The 13,146-nt window shown below is 43.7% G+C and overlaps 1 protein-coding gene across 4 annotated transcripts in view; it reads right to left on the bottom strand.

Annotated features, from left to right (window-relative positions):
- Positions 1 to 1,110: 1,110 nt before the first annotated feature.
- RUNX2 (RUNX family transcription factor 2) overlaps positions 1,111 to 13,146 on the bottom strand; it is a 224,374-nt gene continuing 212,338 nt past the window's right edge. For 2 of the 4 annotated variants that reach the window (XM_082347620.1, XM_082347623.1), the window contains 2 exons: positions 7,018 to 7,083; positions 1,111 to 5,408 (listed from right to left, as the gene is read on the bottom strand). In XM_082347620.1, the coding sequence (XP_082203746.1) occupies positions 4,930 to 5,408; positions 7,018 to 7,083 (545 nt within the window). In that variant the 3' untranslated portion in view covers positions 1,111 to 4,929. Of the gene's footprint in view, positions 5,409 to 7,017; positions 7,084 to 7,200; positions 11,675 to 13,146 lie in introns of those variants that run through there. The other 2 variants (XM_082347621.1, XM_082347622.1) reach the window with 2 other exon arrangements.

Raw genomic sequence — 13,146 nt, 5'->3', positions numbered from 1 at the left:
CAAGGTCTAGCCCAGTGCCTTTCCGTAAACCAAGAAACTGAGACCCCGAGGAGGAGAGTGATTTGCTGCTGCGGGATAAAGCTGGAGAGGCCGAGAAGGCCACCATGCCCACCTCCCGTGCAGTGCCTTTTAAAGCCACACAGATGTTTAATTTAAAAGGATAAATAAATATACATCCTCAAAGAGTTGCAAACAAGTTCCCTGGCCTAAGTTCACCCAAGTGCTTTTAGGATGTCTCCCAGGCTTAGAAATGAGCTGTTTCCAAGATCTCTCAGAAAACAGTGCCAAAGGGGTAAGAATGAGCAGATCTAAAAGGCAGCCTCTAACTCCTAGCGTGATGTGGGGCCCCCCCCCCCCCCCGCCAGTGACTGCGCTTGTCGGCACCGAGGTTTCCCCGTCCCTCTCTAGAACTGTGATAAGCCAAGGCATACGGACAGCACGGGACGGGACGGAAAGAAAGCAACCGCTCTACCCCAGGCCCTCGACCTTCTCGCAGGGGAGGGACTTACCAAAAATAAACAGTGGCCCAGAAAAAACGTCTCCAAACTAGAGTTAACCTCACTAGTAGTAGAATTTTTCTGAGGCTAGAGCTCTCCAGGCCAAGGTCCGTTTTCACTCCGTTTCCTTGTCTTTGGTTGACTTTCTGTTTAAGAACCCAAAAGAGATGTCAGAAGGAAAACAGACTACCCCCTACGGCTGGGCTGCTTGAGCTCTTGTGACTACAGTCAAGGGTTCACTTGTCGGCCCCGTTCATGTGCCCAGAGATTCGCATCATGGAACCATCGAGGCTGCTGTCTTTCTACCCTGACTCGTCCCCTGGTTGGAATAAGGGGCTTTACCCAAGGATGGGGTGAGCACTCCTTCCTTCAGACAACAGGCTGATAAGGAAGTGAGCACACTGCTAGATTCTTCACCCACCCCTCTCTAGGGGCAGGACAAAACAAGAACCCAGCGCTTACCAAGACGGTTTTCCTCTCACCAGTAACATAGGATCTCTGCTCTCATCCAGCCCTGGCAAGTCCTACGACCAATAAGTGCCCAGGTGTAGGCAGGAGTAGGCGTCAGACTAGAGAAGAAACCGCGGATGAGAAAAGACCCAGTGTACACACATAACAAAACCAAAAAAGCCATTTTATTGAAAATTAAATTCAAACTTCAAATTAATATTACAATCATGAGAAAAATGCCAAATAATTCAATTTACAGTTGCAACATACAATACAAATAGTCCCTTTGAAGTTAAGAGTAAACTCATCCACAATCATGACCTGTGGCACAAAGCAGAATTTGTACAATATGTGCACGGAAAGCAAATCTTGGGCAACAGCGACTGGAAAAAAATAAAAATGAAAAGCTTGTATTTACACAAAATGCTACAAATATTTTTGTTCCACAGAAATCTAAGAATGGTAAAGCATATCCAAAAAAAATGGAATTTTATTCAAAATACCTAAGAAATTACTGTAAGTTATGGTTTTGGCTGATATACTCCAAAGTACTGCATGAAGAAGCAAACAGTTATTTGTAAACATGAAGTAAACAAACATCTAAAAAATTCTCACATAGAAAATATGTTTCAAATGTGTTATCTTTTTAAGAACAACAAATTCAAGGTTTGGAAGAGTCGTCTTTTATTTATTTTATTTATTATGGTTCTTTCGAATGTCATAGGTATAATTATTGTTTTTGCTAATGCTTTGTGTTTCCATGTATTCACCTAGACTCTGAGTCAGTCCCTTTCCTGGGAATGGAGGGAACTCTTTCAGCCAGCACACACATCTCTTCCCCTCTGAATCTGCAATGGACGGGCCCCAATGGTGTACAGTTCTCTGCTCACTTTTAAAAGGCCCTGGTGGGGGTAAGACGGCCTGAAGAGCGAAACACAGCTGATACTGTTGAGTCTTTCAGTTCCAACCTGGATGTCATTTCACAAAAAAAAAACTAAAGCTTCGGTACCTGTTCTGGAACTCTGACATAGGTTAGAACAGGTTAAAAAAGTGGCTGTATTGGTCACACTGTAAACCATGCCTTTTTAATCTGAAGGAAGTAGAGTGCTGGCTAGTTCATGGTTCCACAGTAGCAGTAAGGCTTTGCTTTGGTCTTGAAATCACAAATCATACACGTGACCCAGTGCAAATTAAGGATTTGGTTAAAAAAAAAAAAAAAAAAAAAAGATAGAAAAATTTAACCCCCGGGCTAAAAAAGGGCTGAATTTGATCTAAGAAATGTAAATTACCCCATTGGAATGGTTTGAGTGAGGGGAGAAGGAAGAAGTGCTTGAATTTTTCCCAAGGAAAAAAAAGAAAACTTTTAAAGTGTTTCTGGGTTGCTGCCTGCAGCCACTATACTAACATTTCAACACAAAAGCATCCCTCAAGTCACTTAGTATGTGTACTGTAAACTTAAAAAAGCCCTTTCAACATTAAAAAAGAATGTACAGATATAGTACCTTTTTTATTAAATAGGGTACAGCTGGCACTGGCAGTAACATTTTTTCTGTCAATTAATTAAGATTGAAATGTGTAACCAGACACTGGCTTTTTTAAGTGCTACTGAAACAAACACACATATTTTACACTTACAAATAAATGGACAGTGGCTTGCTTCAAGCTACCACACACAAATAATAAATAGTATCAATTACTACTTCCATCTTCAGTAATAGAAAAGTGGCTTATTTATCTAAGCATACTTGGTATACAACCTTTAGAAGGCAAAGTGTTTTGTTTTGGTTGGGCTTGGTTTTCCCCTCGATCTTTATTAGGAGGAGTCAGGGTGAATTCCCAGGCGAGGAGCACAGGTCCAATGCCCCACGAGCCGTCCCAAGATGCTTGGTGCTCTATGAGGTGGGCTGGACGATGGATGACGGGGGAGCAAGGGGCCTCTGGGGCTGGAGGCATATCTCTATAAGGTTCTGCCTGGGGGCGGGCACAAGCTTTAAATGAAAGGGCCCTGACCTGTGGGGGAGATGGGTGGGGATCTGCCTGGTGGGGTCGTGAAGTGGTCCTGGCTTGGATCAAGGATCCACACTTGAGAATCTGCCACGTGGCCGCCAGGAGTGGTCAAAGTGCATCCGACAGGAGGGCTTCGGCTCAAATTCATACGCAGTAGTAGACACCAAATTCCACCTAGCTTTGCCTTCCCTTCGCCCCCCCATGGTGAGAAATATGAATATCAGAGGCTGTATTCTGGGTCCCCACTGCCTGTATGTTCTCAGATCAGCTGCCTGCTGGAACCTGCCTGCTCCTTCAGACGACCCTGCTCCCGGAAGACAAGGACTTAACTCTGCTCCTTTAAATGCAAATTCTGTGGGAAGCTGCCAGTGGGCCCCGGGCTAAGGCAGATTTGGGTTCCCCTGACTTACTGTTTGGTAAGGCGTTTTGGGTAACGCTCCCTGGGGCAGTTTTGCTTTCCTGTACCGTGTGTATCACGACTGATCCTTCAGCCACATGTGTGGCTTTAAGCTGACTACGTCTTCACTGGTGATGTCGAGTTTTGCTTTAACTATGAAACCACAGAACATTGTTCTGCAGTTCAAGGATTCACTTGTGCTTGTCTTTTTAATATGACAAGAGTCATCATTATTTCAAAGAAATTAGGAAACCACATCACTCCAGCATTTCATGCCGACAAAGCGCAACGTAAGTGATAAAGGACTAAGGGTTGCTTTTTTTAAATCTCTGATTATTGCTTTTTAAAAGGCAAAGCTGTGTTAGAGGCAATCAAAGATCTGAAAAGAACTAAACATAACATTTCCTTCATACATCACAAAAACAAGCTACATCTAAAATATTTGGAGATGGAAGTATTTTTTAAAATCACATTGTGTCTGGATGAACTGAAATTGCTTAGCAATATTTCAGATATGGCTCTAGCCCACTGAAGAAATTTGTTATTTAATAAAGAGCACTTTTAGAGACCGAAGTCAACATATCAATACACTAAGAAATGTTTCAAGGGTCCAAATGTCATTAAATAATTATAAATATATCTTTAAAGTTATATGACCATTCACGTTAGCAAGTTACCTCAGATTTTACACATATTCATAATTTAAAAAAAAAAAAGAAGACAAATAACACACAGCCAAACGCAAACACTATCTCTACCATTACGGCTATAATAAGGTATTGCCATTTTCAGTTTTGCATAAAAGAAGAAGGGGTTAGGTGGGAAGGGGGCAGTCCGGGATCGGATTTCTTTTTGGTTAAATGGGAAAAGGAAAAAAAAAAAAAGTATAAAAAGGTAAAATAAAGTAATCTATCCTGATCGGTACTTTCTGAAGTCACTTTCTTAAAGTAGGAAAAAATTAAAATAAAAAACAACTGAACCAAACAGTTCAAATGAGTACTTGCAGCAAGTGTGAAAGCCAACGTTTGGAACAGTTACTCTGAATGGATGGCACGGGGATGGAAGCGTTCTTTCTGCCCCTCTTCCCTTCATGGGCACCTGGCCCGGCTGTGTCAGCGGGTCTGCCGAGGGCACTGGTCCACACACAGCGGCACCGCGGGGGTGTGTGGTGTCAAAGCACAGGGGACAAGCGTCTCTGCTCTTCCTCCTGAACTTGGGAGTCCCCCTCTCTGAACTGGCATCTGAACAGGTTACTGAGGATAACAGACCAAATGACCACAGCAACAGAAGTACCTTTTCTCCTTTGTTTGCTCGCAAAGGCACATGTTTAAATAGAGAATGATCTGAAATCTGATTAGGATTGTCTCTCTCGGGCCTCTTGCTTCTCAAGAGCTACCCTCTGAGGGTTGCAAGATCATGACAGAGTGAGTGAATGCCAAAAAAAAAAAACCTTCTAAAAAATAGGCACTTTGTAGATAGGCTAGTTGATATACATATATATGCACTCTCTATACATGTATATGTCGATACATTTGGGACGTGGCTCCCAGAGACCGCTGGGCCACTGCTGAGGAAGTTTCAATAGGGCCGCCAAACAGATTCATCCATTCTGCCACTAGAATTCAAAACGGTGGGGGAACTGCTGTGGCTTCCGTCGGCGTCAACGCCATCGCTCTGGTTAGGCAGGTTTGGGTTTAAGAGCGTGCTGCCGTTCGAGGTGGTGGTGCACGGCGGTAGCATTCTGGAAGGAGACCGGTCCCCCCCGGGCACCACGGGGAACTGATAGGATCCTGACGAGGTGCCATAGTAGAGATATGGAGTGCTGCTGGTCTGGAAGGGTCCGCTCTGGCTTTGGGAGGAGCCGGGGTAGGGTGGTGGCAGGTAGGTGTGGTAGTGAGTGGTGGCGGACATACCGAGGGACATGCCTGAGGTGACTGGCGGGGTGTAAGTAAAGGTGGCTGGGTAGTGCATTCGTGGGTTCGAGAAGCGGCTCTCAGTGAGGGATGAAATGCTTGAGAACTGCCTGGGGTCTGAAAAAGGGCCCAGTTCTGAAGCACCTAAAAATTACAACAGAAGATGGGGGGGGGGGGGGGAGGAAACATCTGTAAATAGCAGTTAAAATCATGAAAGAATTTATTTTTTTACAAGAAAAAGAAAAAGAAAACTTTAGCTTTCCCCCAAAGGAACAGCAAGCCACAAACAGACTTTCAAATGCACCGGTCACTACACAGACTTCTGGGGTTTTTCTGTTTGTTTGTTTTTTCACTTTACAGGCTTAGCGGCATTTAGCCTCAAGTTCTTCACCCCCAGAGAATCCCAAAGGGCTTTAAAAACCCAAATGTGTGCTAGGTCGTGTGGGTAAACCAACCCAACACTCTAATCAGACAGATTCACTCACCAGACTGTAAGACTGACTCCTCATTGATTTTTTTTCCCTGTCTTTTTGTTCCTTGTTGTACCTCAGATATTTGAAAGTGACCTTTTTACTAAGTCGGACACGTTTCTTTTTCTCAACCCAATATAAAGAAAATTCCAAAGTGATCCGTTTTGTTATTGGTACTCTTAGCAGGGCCCCTTCGTCAATGAGGGAATGTCAAAAAGATACCCTAGCATGGGCCTATCACTTCAACTCTTAAAATAATGTGAAATCCTGTTTTATTCCTCATCTTGGTAACAGATTTCAAAAAAAATCAAACTAGATTTCAATGTTTTCTGGAACTATCTTACTTATCTGGGGGTGTATAGGGAGTGTCTGACCCTTAGAAATTCTCCCAAGGGTCATAAACTAGCAGGTTTTGAAAGTGAGTGGGGGGAAGGCTTGGTACCTGGGAATCACTGCATTTCAAGTCTTGATGGGAGAAGTAGGACCTGATTAAGGCCATGTGCCAACAGCAGCTTTGGGGAAAGGCTCGCTGGTAGAGGAGATAAAACAGGAGGGCACCTCACCATCCACCTTCCGGACCCCTGTACCACATCCTACAGAATTAGCTTCAGGCCAGTTTGAACTGGGAACCTGAAGCAAAGACAGTTTTCCTCTAAAATGTAAAGTCCTTTAACTTCTAAAGCTAACAGGATGCCTCCTTAATAGGTATTTCTCGCACTTAACTTATGAAACCACAGTTAGAAACTACTTCATGTGGAAATTAGTTTTCGGAAATGCCAAAAACTTATAGTTGTGATCTTTAAAGACAGGGTTATGAATTTCTAACACTGACAGAATTGTGACAAGCCGTTTTATAATACCAGTGTTCTTAAGATTTTGTTCACACCTAAAATCTTCCAATCCTTTGGATCTCATATATTTGCTTTTCCTACCGCTTTTATCTGTGAGGGAAAGCACTCAGTAATTCTTGAAGGTCTTAGTGAGCAGGTACTTCTTCAGCTTCAATTTTATCTAGCCACGTTCTTGGATACTACAATACTTATTAAACGAATCATCCCAATATTTTTCTTTCAAGGTGCTGATCGAGAGTTGTTCATTTTTGTTAAAATGCACACTGCCTGTGTTCTTTATAAAACGCTCGGGGCAAGTGCCGTGGTGTGCACTGATAGCGAGAAGTGACTACTTCAAAGCAATATATCGTTAACAAGGTGTTTCTCACTCATCGGACAGTCCCAATCAGACAGCCCCACCCAGCCCAGCCCAGCAATTGTGAAAAGTCTCACCTGCCTGGCTCTTCTTACTGAGAGTGGAAGGCCAGAGGCAGAAGTCAGAGGTGGCAGTGTCATCATCTGTAAAACGAGGGGATGAACTCTAAGTTCCCTTCCGGCTCTAACGTTCTATCACCGTGAATCCCAAGACAGGAGGAGAAGCAACTGCCTTGGTGGGGGGGGGGAGGGAGGGGGGGGAGGCAGAGAAGGTCCCACCCCTCACAGTACCTTCCCAGAATCCACAGGCCCATAAGCAGAGAGTAAAAAGCTGGTGAGCAGCTTCTAAGACCAGAAGCAAACACTTTCAAGATGACAAACCAAAACTAGCACAGTCTGGGCAGTTACTCTCTGCTTTTTATAAATTTTTCCATCCTCCACTGGCCTCTCCCTAACCCCTCCCAAATATGAAATTCTGACAAGCTCAGGTGTGAAAAGGTACAAGAAGTGATTAGGACAGAATCGCCAACGGGGCCAGATGAGATTTGCCATCTCCCTGCCCTGTGCTTCTGTAGTGCCTGACACGATACAGGCCCTGCACGGAGACCACAGATGTTCTCGGCCAGCCTGATTTTTCACTGCAGGGCATCTAGGTGAACTTGAGTTGGCAGAGTTAAAAGGGTATAGGCAGGCCACCTCTGTACGCTTTAAGTTCAATGCTCGGCCCGTGAGAGAAACCAGAATAATGTGAGCAATTTCAAATGGAAAGATGTCACCCTTAAAGCATCAGCGTCCGCCCCGCACAGGAGCACAGAGCTTACACAGGTAGGCTCATCAATGTAAAAAATGCTTCTCGTGGGTATTTATACTTAAAATATACTGTCGTCATAATTAAAATTCCAGGTGGTTTCCCTGATGTTGATGCAGAAGCCTCATTAAAACCCTTTATGTGGGACCCTGCCAGTAAACTCCAGTGTGGTTTTGAATTTCTCTCTCCACCTCCTACCCCCAACTTCTCGATTTTACCTGATCCACTTGTCTGATGTTTTTATGATCCATCACATGCCAGGATCACTCTACCTTTTTGGTTTCTAAATGCCAGCTAATGCAAATTGACATTCATTTTTCAATTAATGAGCTCTGGCTGTGGTTTATAGGAAACAATGCAACACACTTCCGCTGGCTTTACAGAATTTTGACCAATGACTTCTAGTCATTTGAGACTGTCATGTCTTGAGGATTAACTCCTTCTGGGCAAAGAGAGCTCATGAAGACTTTAAAGGGATTATATGGTAATTTTTATAAGTTACAAAAAATAAAATTTTCTGGAACTTACTTAGTTATTTCGTGTTACACTGCAATGTGTTCTGTAGGAAGAAATTTTAACAACTTGCTGCAGTGTCATGTGAGATCTCTTATATAATAATCAAGATGGGGAGATGAAGGAATTCTAAACTTAGAAAGAAAGAACTTAAACCCCTTCCTAACCTTCGATTATTTATAATAATTATTACAGAAGCAAAGGATATAACTAAATTTTCTTTCATTGAATGGGGTTATACCTGTACTTCTAACCTCCGTTCTGTACAAGAACTCAGTTTTTCTTTTAGACCATCTTCTCAGGTTATTTCGACCTTGTGTCCTAAACTATTCATACCCATGTCACCAGCCACATTACGTCCAGCTACCAACTATCTATAGACCTAGATATTATATCAACTAAAGTAAAGAAAATATAATATCTACTTATTAAGAGGATCAGGATGAAAGCCTGGAGAGTTCTAAAAGTACTCTTACCCCAATCTAATTTTAGAAATGTAAAGCCAAAGCTCAGTAACGGCCCCAGTGATCTGCCTTGTAGCCTCAGAGCCAGCTTAAAACTCCAGATTACAACCTACCGATTAAATAAAGCCAGCATTGCCAGGAGTTACTTGAAGCCCAAGATAAACATGGTGCATCTTCCTGATAGGCTTGTTTTTACCCAGCATGGAGACAAGGGTATGCTGTACAGTAAACGCGTACATGATATGGAGTAGAATGCAACACTTGGGTGAATTTTCAGACAAACAAAAAATGACTTCAACAAAATTTTGCACTTGTGAAGCTTTAAACTATGCCCCCAGATTCCCTAAGGTACCCATTTATCCTCCTCTGCTAGTTTGGGGTACACTCTGGTGAAAAAAAAAAATCCAAACCCCTCGTTTACTGTTTAGATGATCCTAATCTAACCCACTGACAAATAGGGAAGCTCAGTGGACAAGGGAACCAAAAATGTGCTCTGCAAAAATCACAGAGCTCCAGAGAGGCAGAACCACAGCTAGACAAGACCTCTTCGACCTCTAACCACTCTGCAGTCTTAGTCACCCTTAAGGAATTCGGTGGACACAACCACAGATATATTATTTGCTGTCTTACAAGCCTATCTGCCGAAATAAATTTGCCTAGAAATATTTAAGTAGGTTCTTCTGGTGCCCATGTGTTGCCCAATGAGAGCGACTGTCCTTGGGACACTATTTAAAAACTCTTTCGGGACTTGTTGATCTAATCTGCTGAACAGTGAGCAACTAATTCAGTTGTTCGTGGCATAATGTGAAGGAGACCAAGGTCAAGGGCTTGATTCCCTTAGGACCTGCTGGTTCCCTACAGATGCATTTCATTCCACCACTGCTCGCTGCACCCTTAGCCAGTCAGACAGCTGCAGATTTATGTAGTTATCATAAATAGAGCTGCAAGAACCTTGCTCATTGAAACGGCAGCAGCGGCAGTTTTTCACCACCTAGTGTACCTGGGGAAGAATATATTAATAAAATGCCCGTGAAGCTCAAATAAAAATAAAATCGATGTTAAAAGTAAAAATTTCTTGCTCCTCTCCACCAAAGTCTATGGGGAAAAAGGAAATGGCCTCCCTTTACCCAACCAGGTCTCTTGGGTCTCCCAAGCAAGTGGAAAGTGTAGGGGAAAGGAGTGAAACCAAGATAAGGGAGAATAAAAGAGAAGCTCTGATCTTTTATTCTTGCAGCCTGCAAGCCTCCACTCAGCGCCTTCCACACTCCGATGGCTAAGGAGAGTTATCTTGGGTCATGCTTGACTCCTAACTAGAGTGAGCTGCGGAGGGCAGTGGTAGTCTAATCCTTGTTCGTCTTCCCCTTTGGGGCTTAATAACAATGATACTTGATGTTTCTAGGCCTTTACCAAGTACTTTCACATGCATTTTCTTATTCAGTAGACCGTCAAGACATAATGGTTGGTTGAAAATGGGCCAGGAGAGCTCTCAAAAGAATGGAAATAGGAGTTTGAAAAGAATAGCAGACTGGGGTACTTGCCATTCTGGGCTGTCAGCTAGGAAACATCGTACCCATGTATCACCCCCTCTCAGCGGTGGAATTTACACACCCCAGCCAAGGAGGGCAGGTCGGGGCGGAGAAAAGGACAAGGGGCCTTGAATCCAGGTGGAACACAGATGGGCAAACGCAGAGTGCTCTGCCCTTTTTTAATGCAAGGGCAAAAATATACAGAATGAAAAGCCATCATACTTCTCGGCAATGAGGCGTTAACTTCAAAGCTTCATCGAGGCCTTTTAAATGGTAGGAGTTGTTGCCACACCAAATCTCAAATAATGTCCGGGTACTTTTTATTAACCCCCTCGCAGCATCCTTTCTATTGGAACGTATAATACACGAGATCTCCACAGAGCCGCTCTCCTCTAACAATCTTCTTCCCCTTCTACATTTTGGCTGCCACCTTCCCAACTGCTCTATTATATAATTTCCTATTTCACTCCTGTTCGAAATAGCATTTATTTTCCATGTCACTCTTTCGGGCCCTCAGCCACTACTTTACTGAATTATTAGCTGTTCCGTAGCCTGTGCTCTCCAACTACAAAGTAAGCTTTGGATGGTAAGGATGATTTATTTTCCTTTCATATCCCTCAGAACCGTCTACATTATAAGAGCTTAAATTTTTTTAAATGTAAGTGTATGAATGGATGGATAAATCAACAAATAAGTAAATTAGCTGGGGGATCAGGAACTCTGCACAACAGCTGGTACATTTTTGACGCATCAAGAAAACAGATATTATAATAAACATTAAGCAATGCTGACATCCAACCTAAAATGTAACTCAAATATGATTCCATACCTAGAAAACCTCGTAAAACTCTCTTTAAAGGGTGTTCAAAGCTCTCCCCAAGCACTGTTACATCCGTTGACCTCACGTTTCAGACAGGGGCCCGCAAATGGCAGTTGCCACTAGTGAAAGGATTCCTCTGTTTTGCCACCGTGCTGTTCCCAATATCCTGAGAGCCCGTATCTGTGTGTAAGTCTACACTGGGGAGCCACGGGGAGAAGAGAGGAAGGAGAAAGAGGGCCAGGCCAGAAATGTACAGCCTGCGGGAAGGCGAGTCAGCAAGCTCCTCTCCCTCTGGACCCCAAGGTAACTGCTGCCACTAAGGTCACGGGGTTGATTTGCAGCGGGTTGGAAAGCTTGCTTCCTGTCTGAATTTCTAGATAGTACATAGAGCCAGTAAGTCAGCATCATCCAGAATTGCGGATGACCTTTATAGATGAAGAGATGGCAGCCTGGAGGCACGTGGATCTGCGGGACATCCCGAGATGAAAACGTGGTCCTCCTGCCTCAGGCCCGAGCGTGCTACTACTCCCTGTCTGCATCCCTGACAGTGCGTGCCGGCGGGGAAACGGAGAGCTTCGGCCTCGAGCTTCCTTAGATCTGCGTTCTACGAAAACACACACAGAAGGGGAAAATCTTCCACCTTTTCAGGCCACACAGGGGCAGAGCCTTGAAACCAGAGGGTGTCATCCCGACCCGGCACAGGTCACAGCAGCCGCCCTTCACCAGGCGTGACTGAGCAGCTCTGCAAAGGGGGCGCGGAAAATAAGAGTGAGGCTCTTGGCATAGTCAGAGCCCTCTGTTCTACTCTTCCACGGTCACGTCCCACTACTGCTGGGTATGAACCTTCCTCTTTGTGGCGGGACAGGTACTCAGGACCCTCACTACAGCTTTGCTCATCCCCAGACTCACGGCCACCTCTCTTTTCTCTGCCAGACCCGGGTACGTAAGCACTGCCTTCAAAGCTCACCACTACACAAGGACTTCCCAGGTATACAAATCCCTATCACCTTTTCTTTACCCTATACACCTGGAACGTTTACAGATGTAAGTTTTACCACGCCATGCATTTTAAAGTATCATCACTGGTTTTAGAGAAGCATTTTCATTTTCCAGCTAAAGGGAAAGCAAATGAAGAAGAAGAACCATGTACCCTTCTTTGAGATCCTACCTAGTAGGGGCTTCCCTGGCGGTCCAGTGGTTAAGACTCCTCGCTTTTACCGCAGGGGGCGCGGGTTCGATCCCTGGTCAGGGAACTAAGAACCCCGCATGCTGTGCAGCCAAAAAAAAAAAAAAAAGCACCACCCCTACCTAGTTCACAGTATGGTACCGAAAACAGACGAGTACTTCCAAAACATCTACTAAACGAATCAGTTACTAGCATAGACCCAAGCAAGCAACATGACAGAAGCAGAAATGCTATGTAAACATTACCTAAAAATCAACTTTCGACTCTACGCAGAACATTACTTTGCATTTTCCACATTGAGGTTTGGAGAGATTTTTACATCAGTTTTCTTACTTTCCCTGAATTTGTCCCCTCACACTAAAATGATCAAGTATCAATCACTAAATTAGTTTTACTTTTAATTTCATTAGATAATAGGTGGAAAAATATACCCCACGTGGGAGAAATGTAATGGATCACATTGATGGAGAAGAAAGCAGCAAAATGAGAATTTGAAATCGATTTTTTGAAGATAATGAGAGGTCAGACTACCAAGCTCCATAGTTTTGCAAAAGAGAGGAAAAGTGCCTCGACTATCCAGTATAAATATTTATTTTCCGTGTTGTAATGAATTGTACTTTTCCACTGCACGCTCACAAATTCTGAAAGACCAGCTGATCCCAAGGCTAAGAAAGTATGCTATGCTGAACGAAAGAGAGAGAAAAAGGAAGAATAAAAATAAAGCAAAAAACGCACAACCTGGCAATTTTCAGAAACTTCAACCATCCCTTAAACCCACCCAAATTTTGAGGATATGGTTGGAATAATACATTTCCTCTTGGTGAGAAGGAGGGAGGCCATAGATGTGCAGTGCGTGTGTGTGTGTGTGTGTGTGTGTGTGTGTGTGTGTG

The sequence above is a fragment of the Balaenoptera borealis genome, assembly GCF_965194805.1.
Source record: "Balaenoptera borealis genome assembly, chromosome: 12".
NCBI lineage: Eukaryota > Metazoa > Chordata > Mammalia > Artiodactyla > Balaenopteridae > Balaenoptera > Balaenoptera borealis.
The sequence above is the reverse complement of the archived record's forward strand: the minus strand, read 5'-3'. Positions and strand labels throughout refer to the sequence as shown.